Raw genomic sequence first — 15,402 nt, 5'->3', positions numbered from 1 at the left:
CACTGCTCGCGTTCGCTGTTTCGTCAAGCTCTCTGTGTATAGCTGTAATTTCCTCRTTTAGCAACTCTAAATCAAACTCATCTTCACTAGAGCTTATGTCGTTACCACGATTCATGGTACTATGGATCAAAAACTATAACTTTTCTAGATTCTTTGCCACGGCTGTCAGGTTCGAACTGAGACCAAAAATGCAGTCCGGTTCGTAACTGCGTACTAATTTCTGATAAGAAAGTTTTATCTCTATTTRAAGAAATATCATTTTACACTTTATAAGATTATACAAAGAGAGCGTAGGAACCTTTGTCGAAGAAATTAAACTTTAACAACTATCGACGCGCATCAAGTTACCGCTGCGTACGAAGTGGTGAGCGACAATCACTTCTCGAGTTGCGGCATAAAATCGCGTGGTGAGTGAGACTCACCTACCGAGTGCAAAGGGTTAATTTCTCATTTGTGCCATACTGTTAAGTTTAATTCATAATATATAACAAAGTCGCACCAAGCATCCTCGGTAGTATAGTGGTTAGTATCCCCGCCTGTCACGCGGGAGACCGGGGTTCGATTCCCCGCCGGGGAGGGTTTTTTTTTCCTCTCTTTTTTTTCGAAACAAAGAAGAACGAAGTGAAAATAAAATAAACAATGCGAAAAATATATGACTAAAAGAAACAATAAAATAATTGTGAAAAATTAAATAGAACTTTAGAATTTTCGTCCGATACTTGGCCTGGAATGACGTTAATCTCTATCCCTTTACACGACTAGAAATGTTGTTTCCTCTGGTTTAGGTCAACCTTCGTTCACAGATTATACTCAGAATTCAGGAAGGCTCGATATTAGAAAAAAGTGAACTTTTCCCACTGATAAGGAATTAAAATAAAGTGCTTACCCTTTTTCTTATAACTTTTCTTCTAAACAAAAATCAGACTTATTAACTAAAACAGAATACAGACTTATTAAACAGAAATACTGGATTTAACAGAAAAGTTCTAAGTCTAGAGAAAAATTAGAAGTTATAAGATATGCATATCAGATGTAAAAGAATGATGTAAAAGAAGAGTGCTGAATATCGGAGATGTAAAAGAAAGCCTAATGTCCTTGTCCAAAACCTTTATAGATTTTTTCCTGCTCCTACTTCTTACAATTAGATCAGTTATTTAGTTGCATAACGAATCAGTTTGCAAGATATAAAACATAGTTCCTTATTAGATAGTTACATTGACGCCTACAATACACTTTTGGATCGGGAACGTTCGAGAGACTTCGATGGGGCCACTCAAAGGCGACAAGGCTAGACGGTGTAACCTTACAGCCTAAACAAACACTCTAATCTAACGAAACGGTTTCTTTCTTTTTCGTCAACCGATATATTATCTCACTCACCTATACTCATACCATACACATATAATATGACAAATAAATAATAACATTTACTTGGTAATACTTATAAAGAAATCGTCTATTAATAATTCTAGAAACCTCGACATGCACACTTCTCGAATTCCCCCAACCCCACATATTTATCATCTATTGAATATTCCCTATGTACAGATGACGATTACTTTTTTATTTTAAAAATGTTTATTACTGTAAAACACGTTATAAAAATAATAACTTTCCATCGATACTTTATATATATATATATATTACACGATTTTTCTTAATTGTTATATTCTATTTCCGCGATAAAAAAAAAAAAGTAATAGATTCGTGGCTGGATCTTCTATTAAGTGGTTGCGTTCAACAATCCTCGGTAGTATAGTGGTTAGTATCCCCGCCTGTCACGCGGGAGACCGGGGTTCGATTCCCCGCCGGGGAGGATCTTTTTTTTTTTTTTAAATAATAATATCAATACAAATAACAAAAAAAATATCTACAGACTAGTAATTAATATATCTAATAAACAACTTTCCCAAAGATTTTTTTATTTTAACTCTTTCAATATTATAACCACGATTAGTTCGTTAAATCTTTCGCACTTTATTAAAATTTGGAACAATTATTTTTTAACAATTTTTGTAAATATAAAAAGTATATCGTAAATTAAACGACGACAAAGTGAGGGCGGAAACTCGAACAAGTTGTGATAAGGATAAGAGAGGAAAAAGTGATTAATCATATGAACCATTCACAAATCAAATCGATCGGTGTGTGCATGAATATGTGCATGTGTGTGTCTCTCTCTCTCTCTCTCTCTCTCTCTGTGTGTGTGTGAACGTGTGTACGATAATAAGCTAATTGCTTTTAAAAAGTATTGATTAATTTGTGTTTCTTTCACTTATTTTTGATGTTTTACAATAAGTTTATTGACCGATCCTTATGTAATGTTATTTATTGAATTATCTACTTCTCTATCAATGTTAATGAAGATAAATGAAAGATTAACGAGAAAGTAGAATTGTTTTTAAGTTTAAGTTTGATTAAATTAAAAGTTGTAGAACTTGATTACCAGGATCACTCCCATCTAACTGTGACATTAACTTTTCTGTAACTGGTTTAAGAATTTTTCTGATTATATCTGGTAGAATAGTATGTTCGAAGATTCACAAGGATAAGGATAAGAATGCTTTGCTGGGAAAAATATAGTTAAAAGCGAACTTTGCAATTTTGACATTTTCCCTCTCGAAGTATTATTTACATCCTTTTCATTGTGACATTTGAAATGAGAATTCGAGATTGTCAAGGCAAGTTATATAATTCTTGTAGTGAATAATGGTAGAAAATATTTCTATTCATTTAATTCTAGATTGTTCAAATATTTTCTTTTCAAGGGGAATGTAGTTTTTTTTTTATTCAAAATAATGATAGTCTATGTTATTTCCAATTAAATGAACAAATTATTACTAACTCAGGATTCTAAATAAGAATATATTCTAATAGAATATATAAAGAATAGTTATGCTGCTTAAGTGTATCTAAGGATGTTAAATTTACAGTTCCTATTAAAATAATGGTAATTATTAAGTGAATAATCAAACGTTCAATAAGATCGAAATAACGTTCTACAAATTTTTAACCTGTCCAACTTCCTTGTGACACTTTTAGTAATAATTTTATTTTTGGACGCGATAAACAACTAAAATTGTTTTTAAATAAATATTTATAATTACTAATAAAAATTAACAACAAGTTTTTATATGACAAATATAAAAGAAAAGAAACGGCTAGAAAAAAAAGAAGAAACAGAAAATAAATTCTAATGTAAGTTTAAATTTAATTGAAAAATTATTACAGTCTAGGGACTCTAGATAGTAAGTATTATATATGCAAACCTGCTAAACCTATATGTATACTATTCTTTTTATTTCTCTCTTTCTAATTGTCTACCTTACTTTGGTTTCAGTAGAACCAAGACAGAAGACAGTAAAGAACTTATAGACCCATGGTCGTTACTTGACCTAGACTTAAATATTATTGTCGTCCATAAGTTTGATTATATCTCATTGAATGATCCTAAGAGACATATACAAATGTGCCATTTCCGTAATAATATATCCACCTACTCATGAGACCTGGTAATATCCTTCTGTTTAAAAAGAGAGAGGTAAAGATAAAGATAAGAGATCGTTAACCTTCTCTTATGCTGAATTAATAATACTAAGCTAACGTTACGTCACGAATAGAAAAGACCTTCAGAAGATAAACCATTAATTAATTATATTTTACGAAAACAAAATGAGACAATAATGAATGAATAAATAATAGAATAACGAGTAACAATATAAATCAACAATTTCGAATTATTTTTCAACGTAAATGCACTCATGACTTGTTCGAATTATATAAAAATAAATTCATTGTTATAATTATCAAAATCAAATATAATTTGGTTTTTATTAGTTATTTATCTCACAATCAGTAAAAGACATTTGAATATGTATTTGTTCTTATTATTATAACACACATACAGATATCATTGTATGCATCAGGGTGTCCTATATGTGTATCTATTAATTATTTAAAATTTATTTAAATAAATGCACATTTAGTTTCTTATCAATACACACACAAGAAATATCATTGCATTTGGTTCTGAGATAAACTAGAACAGAACTAGCTGATATCTGGGGATATAGCTCAGTGGTAGAGCATTCGACTGCAGATCGAGAGGTCCCCGGTTCAAACCCGGGTGTCCCCTAATTCTTTTTTTTCTATTCTTGCAAAGAAAAAACAACTTTATTCGCAAATATTTGTTTCATCGTTAATATTAACTAACACAACCTAAACATCCTTAATAACAATTTATGTAATCGTAGATCAAATTATTTGTTTTGAAGAAATAATTATAAGTAACAATAAATGATGGATTTTATCGAGAAAAAAAATGTCTAATCAATATGTTTAAAATACGTTTTGCACTAATGAAATTGAAAGGATTTTATTGAAGTAAAGACAAATTAAGATTGAACGTAATAGTTAATGTTTTTAAATCGTCAAACAAATAGGATATGGAAATAATTCTTATCCTTTCGTAAGATAGTTAATATATCTGCATAAATAAATATTAAATTTCATTTAATTAAAGTTCAAATAATTTCAAGATAAATTAATTTTTACACCCAGTATGTGTGTGTATGTACCATTTTTATAAATATATAATTCTATTACAGAAACCAACACACAACCCTGTAGAGATCCAATAATGTTACGCTAATGTAGAATATAGGTTGAACAATGGGTCACTATAAATAAACATTAACACGATACGATCTTCGGTGGCTATCAATCAACGCATACGATACGACGCTTATTAAACTTCTATTTTCGAGAAAGGCACGTTATTAATATTTACCATTTTTTCCATTTGCGACCGGAAACATTTTATCGTTTAACGATAAACAACCGACAAAGTTGAATAATTTTCTCTTATCTATCTGGGGTAAGGGGAGGGAAGGAGGTCTTATACTTTCTTTTTATTCTATATCACATATTAAATATGGTTTTGTTTGAATTCGTGAAAACGTTGCTTTAGTTAGTTTAAATCGATTATAGAGAAACTCCTATTATTACACGTACAATTTAGAAGAATTTCACGTTCAAATTGTACAAATTATGTTCTAGGTAAATTAATTTAACATCAGTTTCTTTATCACGTTCTAATAAAGATTCCAAACTATGTTTAATAAATATCTCTATTATTAAATATACATATGTTTAAAAAAAAATATATTTGAGAAAAATCAAGAGAAAAGAAAATCTGAAAAGAATTCATTTAGAAACATAGATATATAAAATGTTGTTTCAAATAGCTGAATAAAAAATAAAATATATCAATTAAAATTAATATTATTTGTTCTTAAAAGATATAAATGGAAAATATAAATTAGATATTTTGTTGGAAAAATATCTAATTACGTAAATATGTAAAAAAAAAAAAAAATGTGTTTACTATAAAACGTATTAAAAGATTGCACATTTTAAAAACCATAGAAAAAGAGGGAAGTCTACGTTTTCAAGTAAACCGCACAGACGTTTTTAATAGGAAACGAACCGACGAATTAATTAACCTTCCGTACACTTCACTTGAGGAGGAAGAATAATGAGAGAAGGGGGGGGGGGAAGGGAGGGAGGAAGAGCGAGAGAGAGAGCGAGAGAAAGGAACTGAATCTTGAAGAAACGACTACTGGTTCAGTTTGAAACCCAGCTACAAAACCCCGTCCTATTTTCAAGCTACCTCATTTTCATGCACCTTTCTTCAAATTTTTTTTGAAGAATTTTTCTTCTTTGCCATGTAAAAGAAAAAAAATAATATATAAAAGAAATTACAAAAAAGAAAAAAAGATACATAAACAAAAATGAACACGAAAAATTTAATACATAATACTAGTTAAATGTTTCTTCTGCGTAAATGTTTTTCTGTAATATTTATCATTACTGCGTTGTTTTATGCGTACAATTAAAATCTGCTGGTTAAAATATACTAACACATTAGGTTTTTGTGTTATTTAGATTTTTATATTTTTTAGGGTAATGTCATCTTAATGTTTAATAAAAAACACTAATTAGATGTCATTTAAAATCTGATATAAATTAGATTTATAACTTATCATTAGTACCTTGTTTTATGTCAGGCTTTTGAGTAACTTAGATGAGATTTTTTAGATATTTTTTATTAAAAGGGTAATACTATCTTATAATTTAAAAAAAAAAGATTGAATATTTTTTGTTGGTTTAAAATATTTCTTAGAATATCGAAATACCCTGTAGAAGAAGGTTTCGTAGAAGTAACAAATTATAGAAAGAAAAAGTAATATTTTTTGAAATATCTCCTACTAAACAGAAAAATACTGTTTTCAATGTAAGGTTTTTTTTTTTGCTAAACTGTGACAACTTTTTGCGTTCGAATTACGTGTATCCGAAAAAAAATTGTATCTCACTATTTTTATCTCCAATAAAAAAAGAATAATTTAAATAATGTTTTTATATATTTTATATATCAATTATATAAAAATAAAAAAAAGTAATAAAAACAGTATCGTTCAAGCTAGTGAGTCCTACGCACAAAGTTCAACAAAATGTGATTTTGATCGTATATCTTTACACTCGTTATTATTAACGATTTATGATACCTTGAAGGATCTTGTATCATAAAACGAGGATGATACTAGTAGCAGTTTCCTCCTATGATCCATAAAGTTTCCTACCTAAAAGAAGCAACATCAAAATGTTCGGCTTCCACGATGAATATTTGGATTACGAGTTTACAAATAAATAAAAGTACATAAAAAAAGGACAGAAGAAATAAAAATGGAAAATTAATGATATTAAAAAAGAAAAAAACCGAGATAAGATATTACTACTACTTTTATCTTTTGTAAGACGTAAAACATCAAAATTTTACTACAAACTTACATTTGGATTACAAGTTACGAATAATATAGAAATAATAAAATATACAAATTAATGCTAACAAAAGTAAGATTATTTTATTGCAAAATGGCGCAAGAATGTTATATGAAAATATTCGAATTATTATTTAGAAATAAATAAAAGTAAAAGAAAAGAAAAATAACAAGATCAGAAATGAATATGGAAAATCAACGATAATAAAAAGAAATCCAAAAAAAACAGGGGAAAAAACAACGAGAAAAATAAAAAGAAAGAAAAAAAGAAAAAGAAGAAGAACAAAAATGAGAAATAACAAGATGTTTTGTAATTTTTTAAATAAAAAAAAAAGTAATAACTGCGTTAATTAGTCAAACGAACGTTGCTCAAAGATTACATAATTACTCGTTTATTTGCGTCAACAGCAAAAACATATATATTCATACCCCCTTGCCCCTTCCTCTACAAGATGTAGAAGAAACAGTGAAGAGGAAAAAAAATGAAACGAAAAAAAGGAGTGGAGAAGAAAAGTGAAGAATAAGGGAGTACAAGGAAGTTATTTATTGTTAACGACAAGTAGACAAGAACTAACAATAAGATTGAAACTTTGTGCGAGAAAGAAAAATATTGTCAAAGAAAAGTATGCTCTCTCCCACCTCCCTGACGAAAGTAAAATTCTGTGGTTAACTGAGGATGATGAAGTGTGAACAAAACTATGGAAACAACTCGACAAAAAAATGAATCAAAATGAGAGGGAGAAACAAACACGAGAGAAAAATAAGAAAATAAATATGAAGAAACGAAAAAGGAAAAGAACTGATTGTGAGTGTCTTCTTCCTTCCTGTATAAAAATCCGAGGAAAGTGAGTAATAAATGAAGAACGGACAGAAACAGAAAGAGAGAGAGAGAGAGAGAGAGAGAGAGAGAGAAGTGAAAAGATAGGTAAAAGAAAAAAGTGAGAAAAAGAAAATGAAGAAGAGAGAAAGGCATCCCCTTGTTTTGTTTATTTCTTGTTCCTTGTTACGTTTTTTAGGCCACACTTTGAAAGCTACGTCAGATCCAAGTGAAAAATAAAGATAAATAAAGAAAGAGAGAGATCAAAAAAAAGTAAGAAAAGAAAATGACAGAAAACATTTTTTCGTATTTTACTTTCTTTCTCWCTCTCTCTCTCTCTCTCTCTCTCTCTCTCACACACTTTCTCTTTTATTTCTTCTATTTTACCCTCTCTTACTAGTCATCTCATCCTCTCTTTTCTACCCTTGCCAATCCTCTTCCTTCCTCGTCTCGTCTCGTTTTTAGGCGACAGTCGACCTAATACATTAATAAAAGCAAATTTTACGAGCGAGTGAACTGTAAAAGTGAACTATGAGAGAGAGAAAGACTTCTTCTTAACTACGAAGCAGCAATAGTAGACGGTTATATTTTGGATCGACATTAAAAAAAAAAGAAAGAAAAAAATGCAAGATAAACGTTTACTTTTTAGTCGAGCCAAGTGAGAGTTTTTTTTCAGCATTTTATTTAAAAGATGATATCTTCAAATTTGAATTTATTGAACAATATTATAAAAGGTGATTAATAATTATATAAACGTATTTTTTGTTTAGTTAAAAGATTATCGTTTATCTTGGTATAAGGTAAATTTACATTTTTTAACGTATAATTATACTTGAGAATAATGTAAGTTAAATTATACATAATAATGCAATATTTTATTCCAAGGACCGACAATAAAGAATAACAGATGCAGGGTCTACGTGCTGGTGCAACTATTTTCAAGATTTTAAAATCAAAGGAAAAGGAAACGTGGTTGAGAGGTGGGGAGGAGGGGGATGGTTGATCACATTAAAACGCACGTTCTTAAACATTAACGTGAACGTGCAACGTAAACAGGACTTAATCAAATTAAAAGCCCTTTTAATATCAGGTTTCTTCACTTTTATCTCGTAGATAGGACAACAAAAATTGCATAATATAAGAAAATTATTTAACAAGAGTGTAACGCCAAATACGTATACTTCATGATAGTAGCAGAAAAGTTTATTGAACTAAAGTTGCATTAAAAATTCGGTAGTATAACATGACGTCAATTTTTTTTGCTAGGTGTAGTCACTTCTAAGATTTAAAGGTCAAGTTTGTTTTTTTAAATGAAATTTATTACTTATTTTCTGATACAAATGCATTTGTATTATAGGAAGTCTGAATTTATTTTTTACTAACGATATAAATTTGATTAAGAAATTAACATTATTACGCACCACTCACACAAGTAATAAAGTTACGAATTATAAATGAAATAGTATACAATAAATAAGAAAAATACATTTTTAGCATGCCGAAATGATACATTTTTCAAGATGATATTTGTCGTATAGGCACACGAAACATAAGTTTTTTCGTCACATACTGCATTTTATGAATGCAGGCTTCTCACACGTATACGGGGACACAATTTTCTCAGATCTCTCATCGAGTACTCTTTTTGCGTGCGAATATAAATGTGTATACTGAAGTAATCGTATATCCAGTAACCAATTTTATAAAATTTAACATGAGAGAGAGAGAGAGAGAGAGAGAGAGAGAGAGAGAGAGATTAAGAAATACTAGAACTCGATCAAAAAGGTATACACACCTACTTTTATTTCAACCAATAACTAAAGACTACAACGAATCTTCAGAAATGACTTAACAAACATTCAAATCAAACGAACGATCATCATACGCAACGAAATCATACGCAACCCACACACACACGCATAAAATAGTATACGTTATATAAAGTAGAAATTAGAAAATTAGATTATAGTGCAAAGAGGTTTATTAGAATTTGGAGAATCGATTTTAAAATCGAAGAAAAGTCACCAAATTTTTCCTCCAAACTGTTTCTAAACATATCATTTTTTTTTCATTCTTTTATTTGCCTATTTGCATTAACATGTAGCGTGCTAATTCTTGTCAGATGCTCGTACGTTACGTCATTCATGGGATTGGCGAATCGTGACGTAATTTACCAACGTTACGAACGATCTACTACTAATCCAATACATATACACATACATAGAAACAAAGCAGATATTTTTTGAATAGAAATTAATGAATTGTGTGTAGAACGTTAACCGCTAGATAAAATCGTTCTTTTGTCATTTCTTTTTGGCTTTTTTTTATTTGTTTATTACCTAATCCTATATGATTTATTATACTTTAATTATACGATTGTGTCGAGTTTTTGTGAAATAATGAAAAGCAATAAACTTTTGCTTTTTAGTAGAAACAAAAATGACTAATGAAAATTTAGAAAATAAATAAGTAGAAATAAGGTAGATGTTTTAACATTAAAATATTCGTTTATTTGACTCGAATGTATTATGAAAAATCAATTATAAAAATTCAATATAATTATTAATAAAAGTTTAGTTAATAAAATTTAAAGTTTAATATCTAATCTGATTATTTGATGATTAGAATAATTAATAGATGATATTTAGTTTCTTTCAATGATACAATATTTATTTGATTATATTTTTTTTCTAAATAATTTCAGACCAAAAAAAACAAATAAAAATAAAAAATTACTGAATGTGTATGAAAATTACGAATAAATAAAAAAAATAATAAACTATTCTTTTTGATGTTTGTATAAAAACATTAATAACATTTCTATATAATATTTGATATCGATTAAACGATATTTCATTCAAATGAATATTGAAAGATCTACGATAAGAATTGTCAGAAGGTATTTGAGTAAATTCGCAATAAACTATAATAGGAGTAGGAAATCTAGTCTGATGGTATCATTCATTACATTAAATCGCATGGTAACACTATAAAAAAATCCCATCATCTATCTCGATGGATTATTACGTCAGTGCTTGAAATAGGAAAAGGGTCGTACACGGATTTACACGCAATATGTGTGTATGAATTCGTAATATTAGATATTAGTATAGGTATAAATACATATACATATCTGTCTGCTCGGTTTATATACGTGTGTATGTGTATATTTATGTTTTCTTCATGTCACGCTTCAATTAAGATAATTACAATCATAATCAACGCTCTAGTATGTGTGTGTGTGTGTGTGTGTAACATCTTTAAGTGTTCTTAACACACTACCAAAAATATTTCTTTAAGCAAGCTTACCTTCAATTGTATTAAAAAATAGAAAAATTACACGACATTCTGACAATATAATAATAATAATAATAATAATGTTAAAAGAAATATATCGAAAGGATGGAAAAATGAATTCTAAAAATGTTTACAATAAAACATATGATAATAAATATTTATAAGCGTAATATATGTATAATTTGTATGTAAATGAAAAGAAAAAAAAGAAAAATTAAATAAAACTCTGAATATTTATAATTTAAACGACAAAAAAGTAATAGATATAAATGATTACAAATAAAGAATTGAAGAACATTGAGATTTATGAATAATTATTATGATTGTTGATAGAAAATGCCGAACACGAGTGCTACGTAAGTTTCGTTGTTGAAAAGAATACAAATTATTTCCAAACAAGGAATAAATAGTAACGTTCTATCGTGAAAATGTCTCGTAAATACAAAAAATACGTGTTATAAACGATCAAATCTAAATAAGAAATAAGAAGAGACTTTGAAAGATTACCTCGAAATTCGAACAACGAGAAATCGCAGACAATCAATTTATTATACAAATACGTATCTTACTTATTTGACGATTTGGTAAAAGAAGAAACTAACACCAGAAAAAAAAAAACCTATTTTCATTCGCAATTTAACGATCTCAAAATTAAACGTTTTTTGTTTAGGTTTTATTTTTAAAACTAATAATTTAAAAAAATGATAAACGAAGTTTTCACTTTCTTAAAATAAAATCAAAACGCATTACGCGAACTAATAAAAGGTAAAACAAAAATCTTTTCTTAATAAAGTAAAAGAAAAACAAACGTATTGATTAAATGTACAAACTTCTTGCAGGTAAAAAATACAAAAAAAAATAATCTCATTTTATTGAGAACGTCGTATAATAATCGATTATAAATTCGCACAATTCAAAATACACATACAAATTTGATCATTAGAACACAAAATTTTGAATTAATTGAACGAATTCATAAAATACAATTGACGCGTTTCTTTAAAAAGAAAAAATAATAAATCTTCATATATTTGTAAAATTAAGAGGAGAAAAAAAAATATATTAAAAAAAAATGGAATATTAAATATATTAGAAGTTATATTATTGTGAATGAATCACCATATACACATAGAAACACATAGATACATGTAACGTATAACATAAAGTCTATCGTTGGTAGGATAGGATCGACGTTTTGTTGAACACGCGCAACGTGGAAATGTCAAAGTCGTGTGCTCGTAGTAATCGGCACACGTTTTAGTCGCGAACGCATCTCCTTGCTTTTTTGACAGACAAAACCTCCTTTCTCCACCTCCTTTCTCCACCTCCTTTCTCCGCCTCCTTTCTCCTCTACCACCCCCTGCCACTGCCAGTGCTTCTCTATCTCTCTTTCTCACACTATTCTGGAATCGATTCAAGCGCGCCGATTCTGTTCCACTGCGAAGAGAGATAGAAAAAGAGAGAGAGAGGGGGAGAGAGAGAGAGAGAGAGAGAGAGAGAGAGAAAGACTACTTACAAGAAGTACAAATGAGGCAGAAAATTGGGGAAGAAAACTGGAAAGGATCTTCTCAACATGACTGACAAGCGTGACCCTGGGTAAGTAACATAAAATAAAGAAAATAAAAAAGAGAGAGAGAGAGAGAGATAAAGACAACGTGGGTATAAGGATGTTGATTTTGTTTAGATTCGTATTGATCGGTTAGAGGAGTCAAAGCCCGAGTGCTTCTATGCGAAAAGGATACGAGAGAGAGAGAATAAAGTTATCCTCGGTTAGCTTAGAATATTTTCAAGTGGGAGAGAGTTAGAGAGAGAGGAAAAAAAAGTTGAAGAGGGATTAAAGCGATCGATTATTTCGGATCACCACCCTCGAGGTGGACATATACATATGTATGTATATGGGTCAGAAATGTCATCGTTGCTTTTCATACCCTTGTTTGTGCTTACGAGTCTTTTTAACGAGTGAAGAAATAATATTTCCTAAATTTGGATCGACCATTAAGATACAATATGATTATGTAAAACGTATCTACTATTTTATTCCACGTTAGTTAGAATAAATAAATAAATAAAAAGAGAGAGGGAAAATGCAATGTGGTATAATCACTCTACGCATGGAGACGGTATACTTACATACAAAAAGTATTGCATACTTATAAAGATAAAAATAATATTATAATAAAAAAGAGACTAAATAAATATATAAATAATAAAAAGAGGAATAAAGTTTATACGAATGGTAAGAAAGAAGAAAGGAATTGATAAATAAACTGACCTCAAAGTCGCAATGGATAATCTCGGAATCGTCCAAAAGTCGAATAGTGGCGCGGTGCACCACGGTAACGTCGCTCTTGCTACCGAACTTCAACATTTCTGTCCTCAAGTCGGCACCCCTATTATCATCCCCCCGGCCGTCGTCATCCCTTACCACACAGCACCACACACTGCCCTGTTTGATTAGGCACGTACCGTCTTAGCGGTTTTGGCGCAGACGGTGACGTTTACGGTCACCGGCGTGCTTAGCTCCTACTACTATACTACTTTTCTTATCCCGTGACCCTCGTTGAGAGCTGACACGGCGCACGACGGCAAACAACATAGACATAGACATAGACGACGACGCATCACCACCGTCACGGCGGAACACACAAAGCTTCCCCGATTTCGGTTCTACTACCGTTCCACCACTACCACCACCACTTTACACACTCTGGATTATATATTTCTCCCTCTCTCTTTCTCTTAGTTTTGCACTTCGTTCGAGCAACCACACCAACGTTGCCACATTCGTAGTCTCGAGTGCGCTTACAACGTTGTCGTGTCTGTCCTGGAGCATGCGCTGCTACAATTTCTTCATTCGTTACTAATTTCTGATTACTTACAGCAGATATATAAATCTCGATTATTTTTTGTTTTTTTAATAATCAACACTCTTATATTACACCAATTGATTAGGTAAAATGACTACGCGCGCTATTGTTTTAATAGATATAATAACAAGATTTGATTTATCGACCGAACGATTACTTTGTGAAATAGTACGGATCGTTCGTAAATGAATTTTCTACTTTACCGATATACGATATAAGACTGTCGGTAAAAAAGTATTGACAAAATAACACCAAATTTTAACTCATCGATCCGTCCGCGACGAGGTGTTGCAGTAAATTACGGTGGCGTTAGCGTCGATCAAAGGGAAAGGCCGCTGGGACGGTAATTGACTGGGAGTGGTGGGGGTAAAAAGTAAATCGCGGTGGTGGGAGAATTCAGCCCGGGGGACATTGAACAAAGGTTGGTCGTTTCGAGAGGCGCATTCACGATTCAAACATGGCAGCGGCTACCAGCGTTGTCGTCCTGGACAGGGGCAACAATACCACCTGCACGATCAATCTACACGGTGCGTTATTCGCGAGTACATACGTAAAAAAATAAAGAGATAGAGAGAGAGAGAGAGAGAGAGAGAGAGAAAAATAAAGAAAGAGAGATATATATAATAAATAACCGGTGATAATAAATAAGCCATTGAAACAGGAAGAATACGATCGTAAAAAGGACGATCATTGTACGATTTCAACGACTAACGTGCAAAACGTTTCGGTGAATCGGAATGGAAGGAGATTTTTCTCTCTCCTTCTCGTGAAATAAACAAATATTACGAGCATAGTGCGATAAATACGGAAAATAAATTGCTAATAATTTTCTAAATATTACATGTAAAATGTGAGAGTACGCAATTACGTGACGTGAAGATTATCTTTTTTTTTTTTAGTTTAAAATGATCTCACATTAAGATATATTTATTTTCTTCGTTTTTTTGTATTCTCGTGTAACTAGCGACATGAAGTTTGAAACGCTAATTCCTATATATTACATATTGACGATTATGTGACCGTATAATCGATAAAAATCTATCGATTCACTGTAATATTCATTAACTTTGACTAGCAAAATAAGATTTTACTTTATTCTTTTTTTAATAGATACAACAATTAAGATATCAATATGATTTTTAATTCGAGAAGAATAAAAAAATTGAACCGAGTGTTTTTCGTGCTTTCAAAAAGTGGCGCGCCTAAGTTAACGTCGAATTTGAAAAATGGCGGGTACGCGTTCGCGCGGATTTCAAATGAAACGATTAAATATGAAGATTATCATATTTCCTTCTATTTTTCATAGGTGCAACCGTAGTTTCTTGGCGAGTTAACAATCAGGAGCAACTCTTCGTAAGGTGAGTTATAAAAAAGTTTGTCAATAGATTTATTCCATTTATAAAACGCCTCGCGATAATAATTTAAAATTAAACATTGAATATTATAAACATGATTCGATTTTATAACTGATATTATAATGCTTTGAAATTATCCTTGATCTATCCGAGTTATAAATCATTTCGAATAAATAATTTAATATTTTATACAAATTTATATATATATATTTTTAATATTTATTGAA

General features: G+C 30.3%; 2 protein-coding genes and 3 non-coding genes across 9 annotated transcripts in view; 4 read left to right on the top strand and 1 right to left on the bottom strand.

Moving 5' to 3' along the window:
• The window catches only part of LOC106785327 (FERM domain-containing protein 5), a 49,147-nt gene extending 35,390 nt beyond the window's left edge, over positions 1 to 13,757 (bottom strand). For 3 of the 5 annotated variants that reach the window (XM_014745689.1, XM_014745691.1, XM_014745692.1), the window contains exon 1: positions 13,226 to 13,757. In XM_014745689.1, coding sequence (XP_014601175.1) covers positions 13,226 to 13,321 — 96 coding nt within the window. In that variant the 5' untranslated portion in view covers positions 13,322 to 13,757. The remainder of the gene's footprint in view (positions 1 to 13,225) is intronic. The other 2 variants (XM_014745693.1, XM_014745694.1) reach the window with 2 other exon arrangements.
• Trnad-guc lies at positions 506 to 577 on the top strand. Its single transcript has one exon. It is a non-coding gene; the product is annotated as a tRNA-Asp (tRNA).
• Trnad-guc lies at positions 1,745 to 1,816 on the top strand. The gene has a single exon. It is a non-coding gene; the product is annotated as a tRNA-Asp (tRNA).
• On the top strand, positions 4,064 to 4,135 carry Trnac-gca. The gene has a single exon. It is a non-coding gene; the product is annotated as a tRNA-Cys (tRNA).
• A 426-nt stretch (positions 13,758 to 14,183) lies between the features above and the next one.
• Positions 14,184 to 15,402, top strand: part of LOC106785328 (putative glucose-6-phosphate 1-epimerase) — a 28,137-nt gene continuing 26,918 nt past the window's right edge. The window contains exons 1-2 of the mRNA XM_014745695.1: positions 14,184 to 14,347; positions 15,127 to 15,178. Of these exons, the coding sequence (XP_014601181.1) occupies positions 14,278 to 14,347; positions 15,127 to 15,178 (122 nt within the window). The 5' untranslated portion in view covers positions 14,184 to 14,277. The remainder of the gene's footprint in view (positions 14,348 to 15,126; positions 15,179 to 15,402) is intronic.

Source organism: Polistes canadensis, unplaced genomic scaffold (assembly GCF_001313835.1).
Source record: "Polistes canadensis isolate GaletaPanama2010 unplaced genomic scaffold, ASM131383v1 scaffold_48, whole genome shotgun sequence".
In the NCBI taxonomy this organism is placed as follows: Eukaryota; Metazoa; Arthropoda; class Insecta; order Hymenoptera; family Vespidae; genus Polistes; species Polistes canadensis.
The sequence above is the reverse complement of the archived record's forward strand: the minus strand, read 5'-3'. Positions and strand labels throughout refer to the sequence as shown.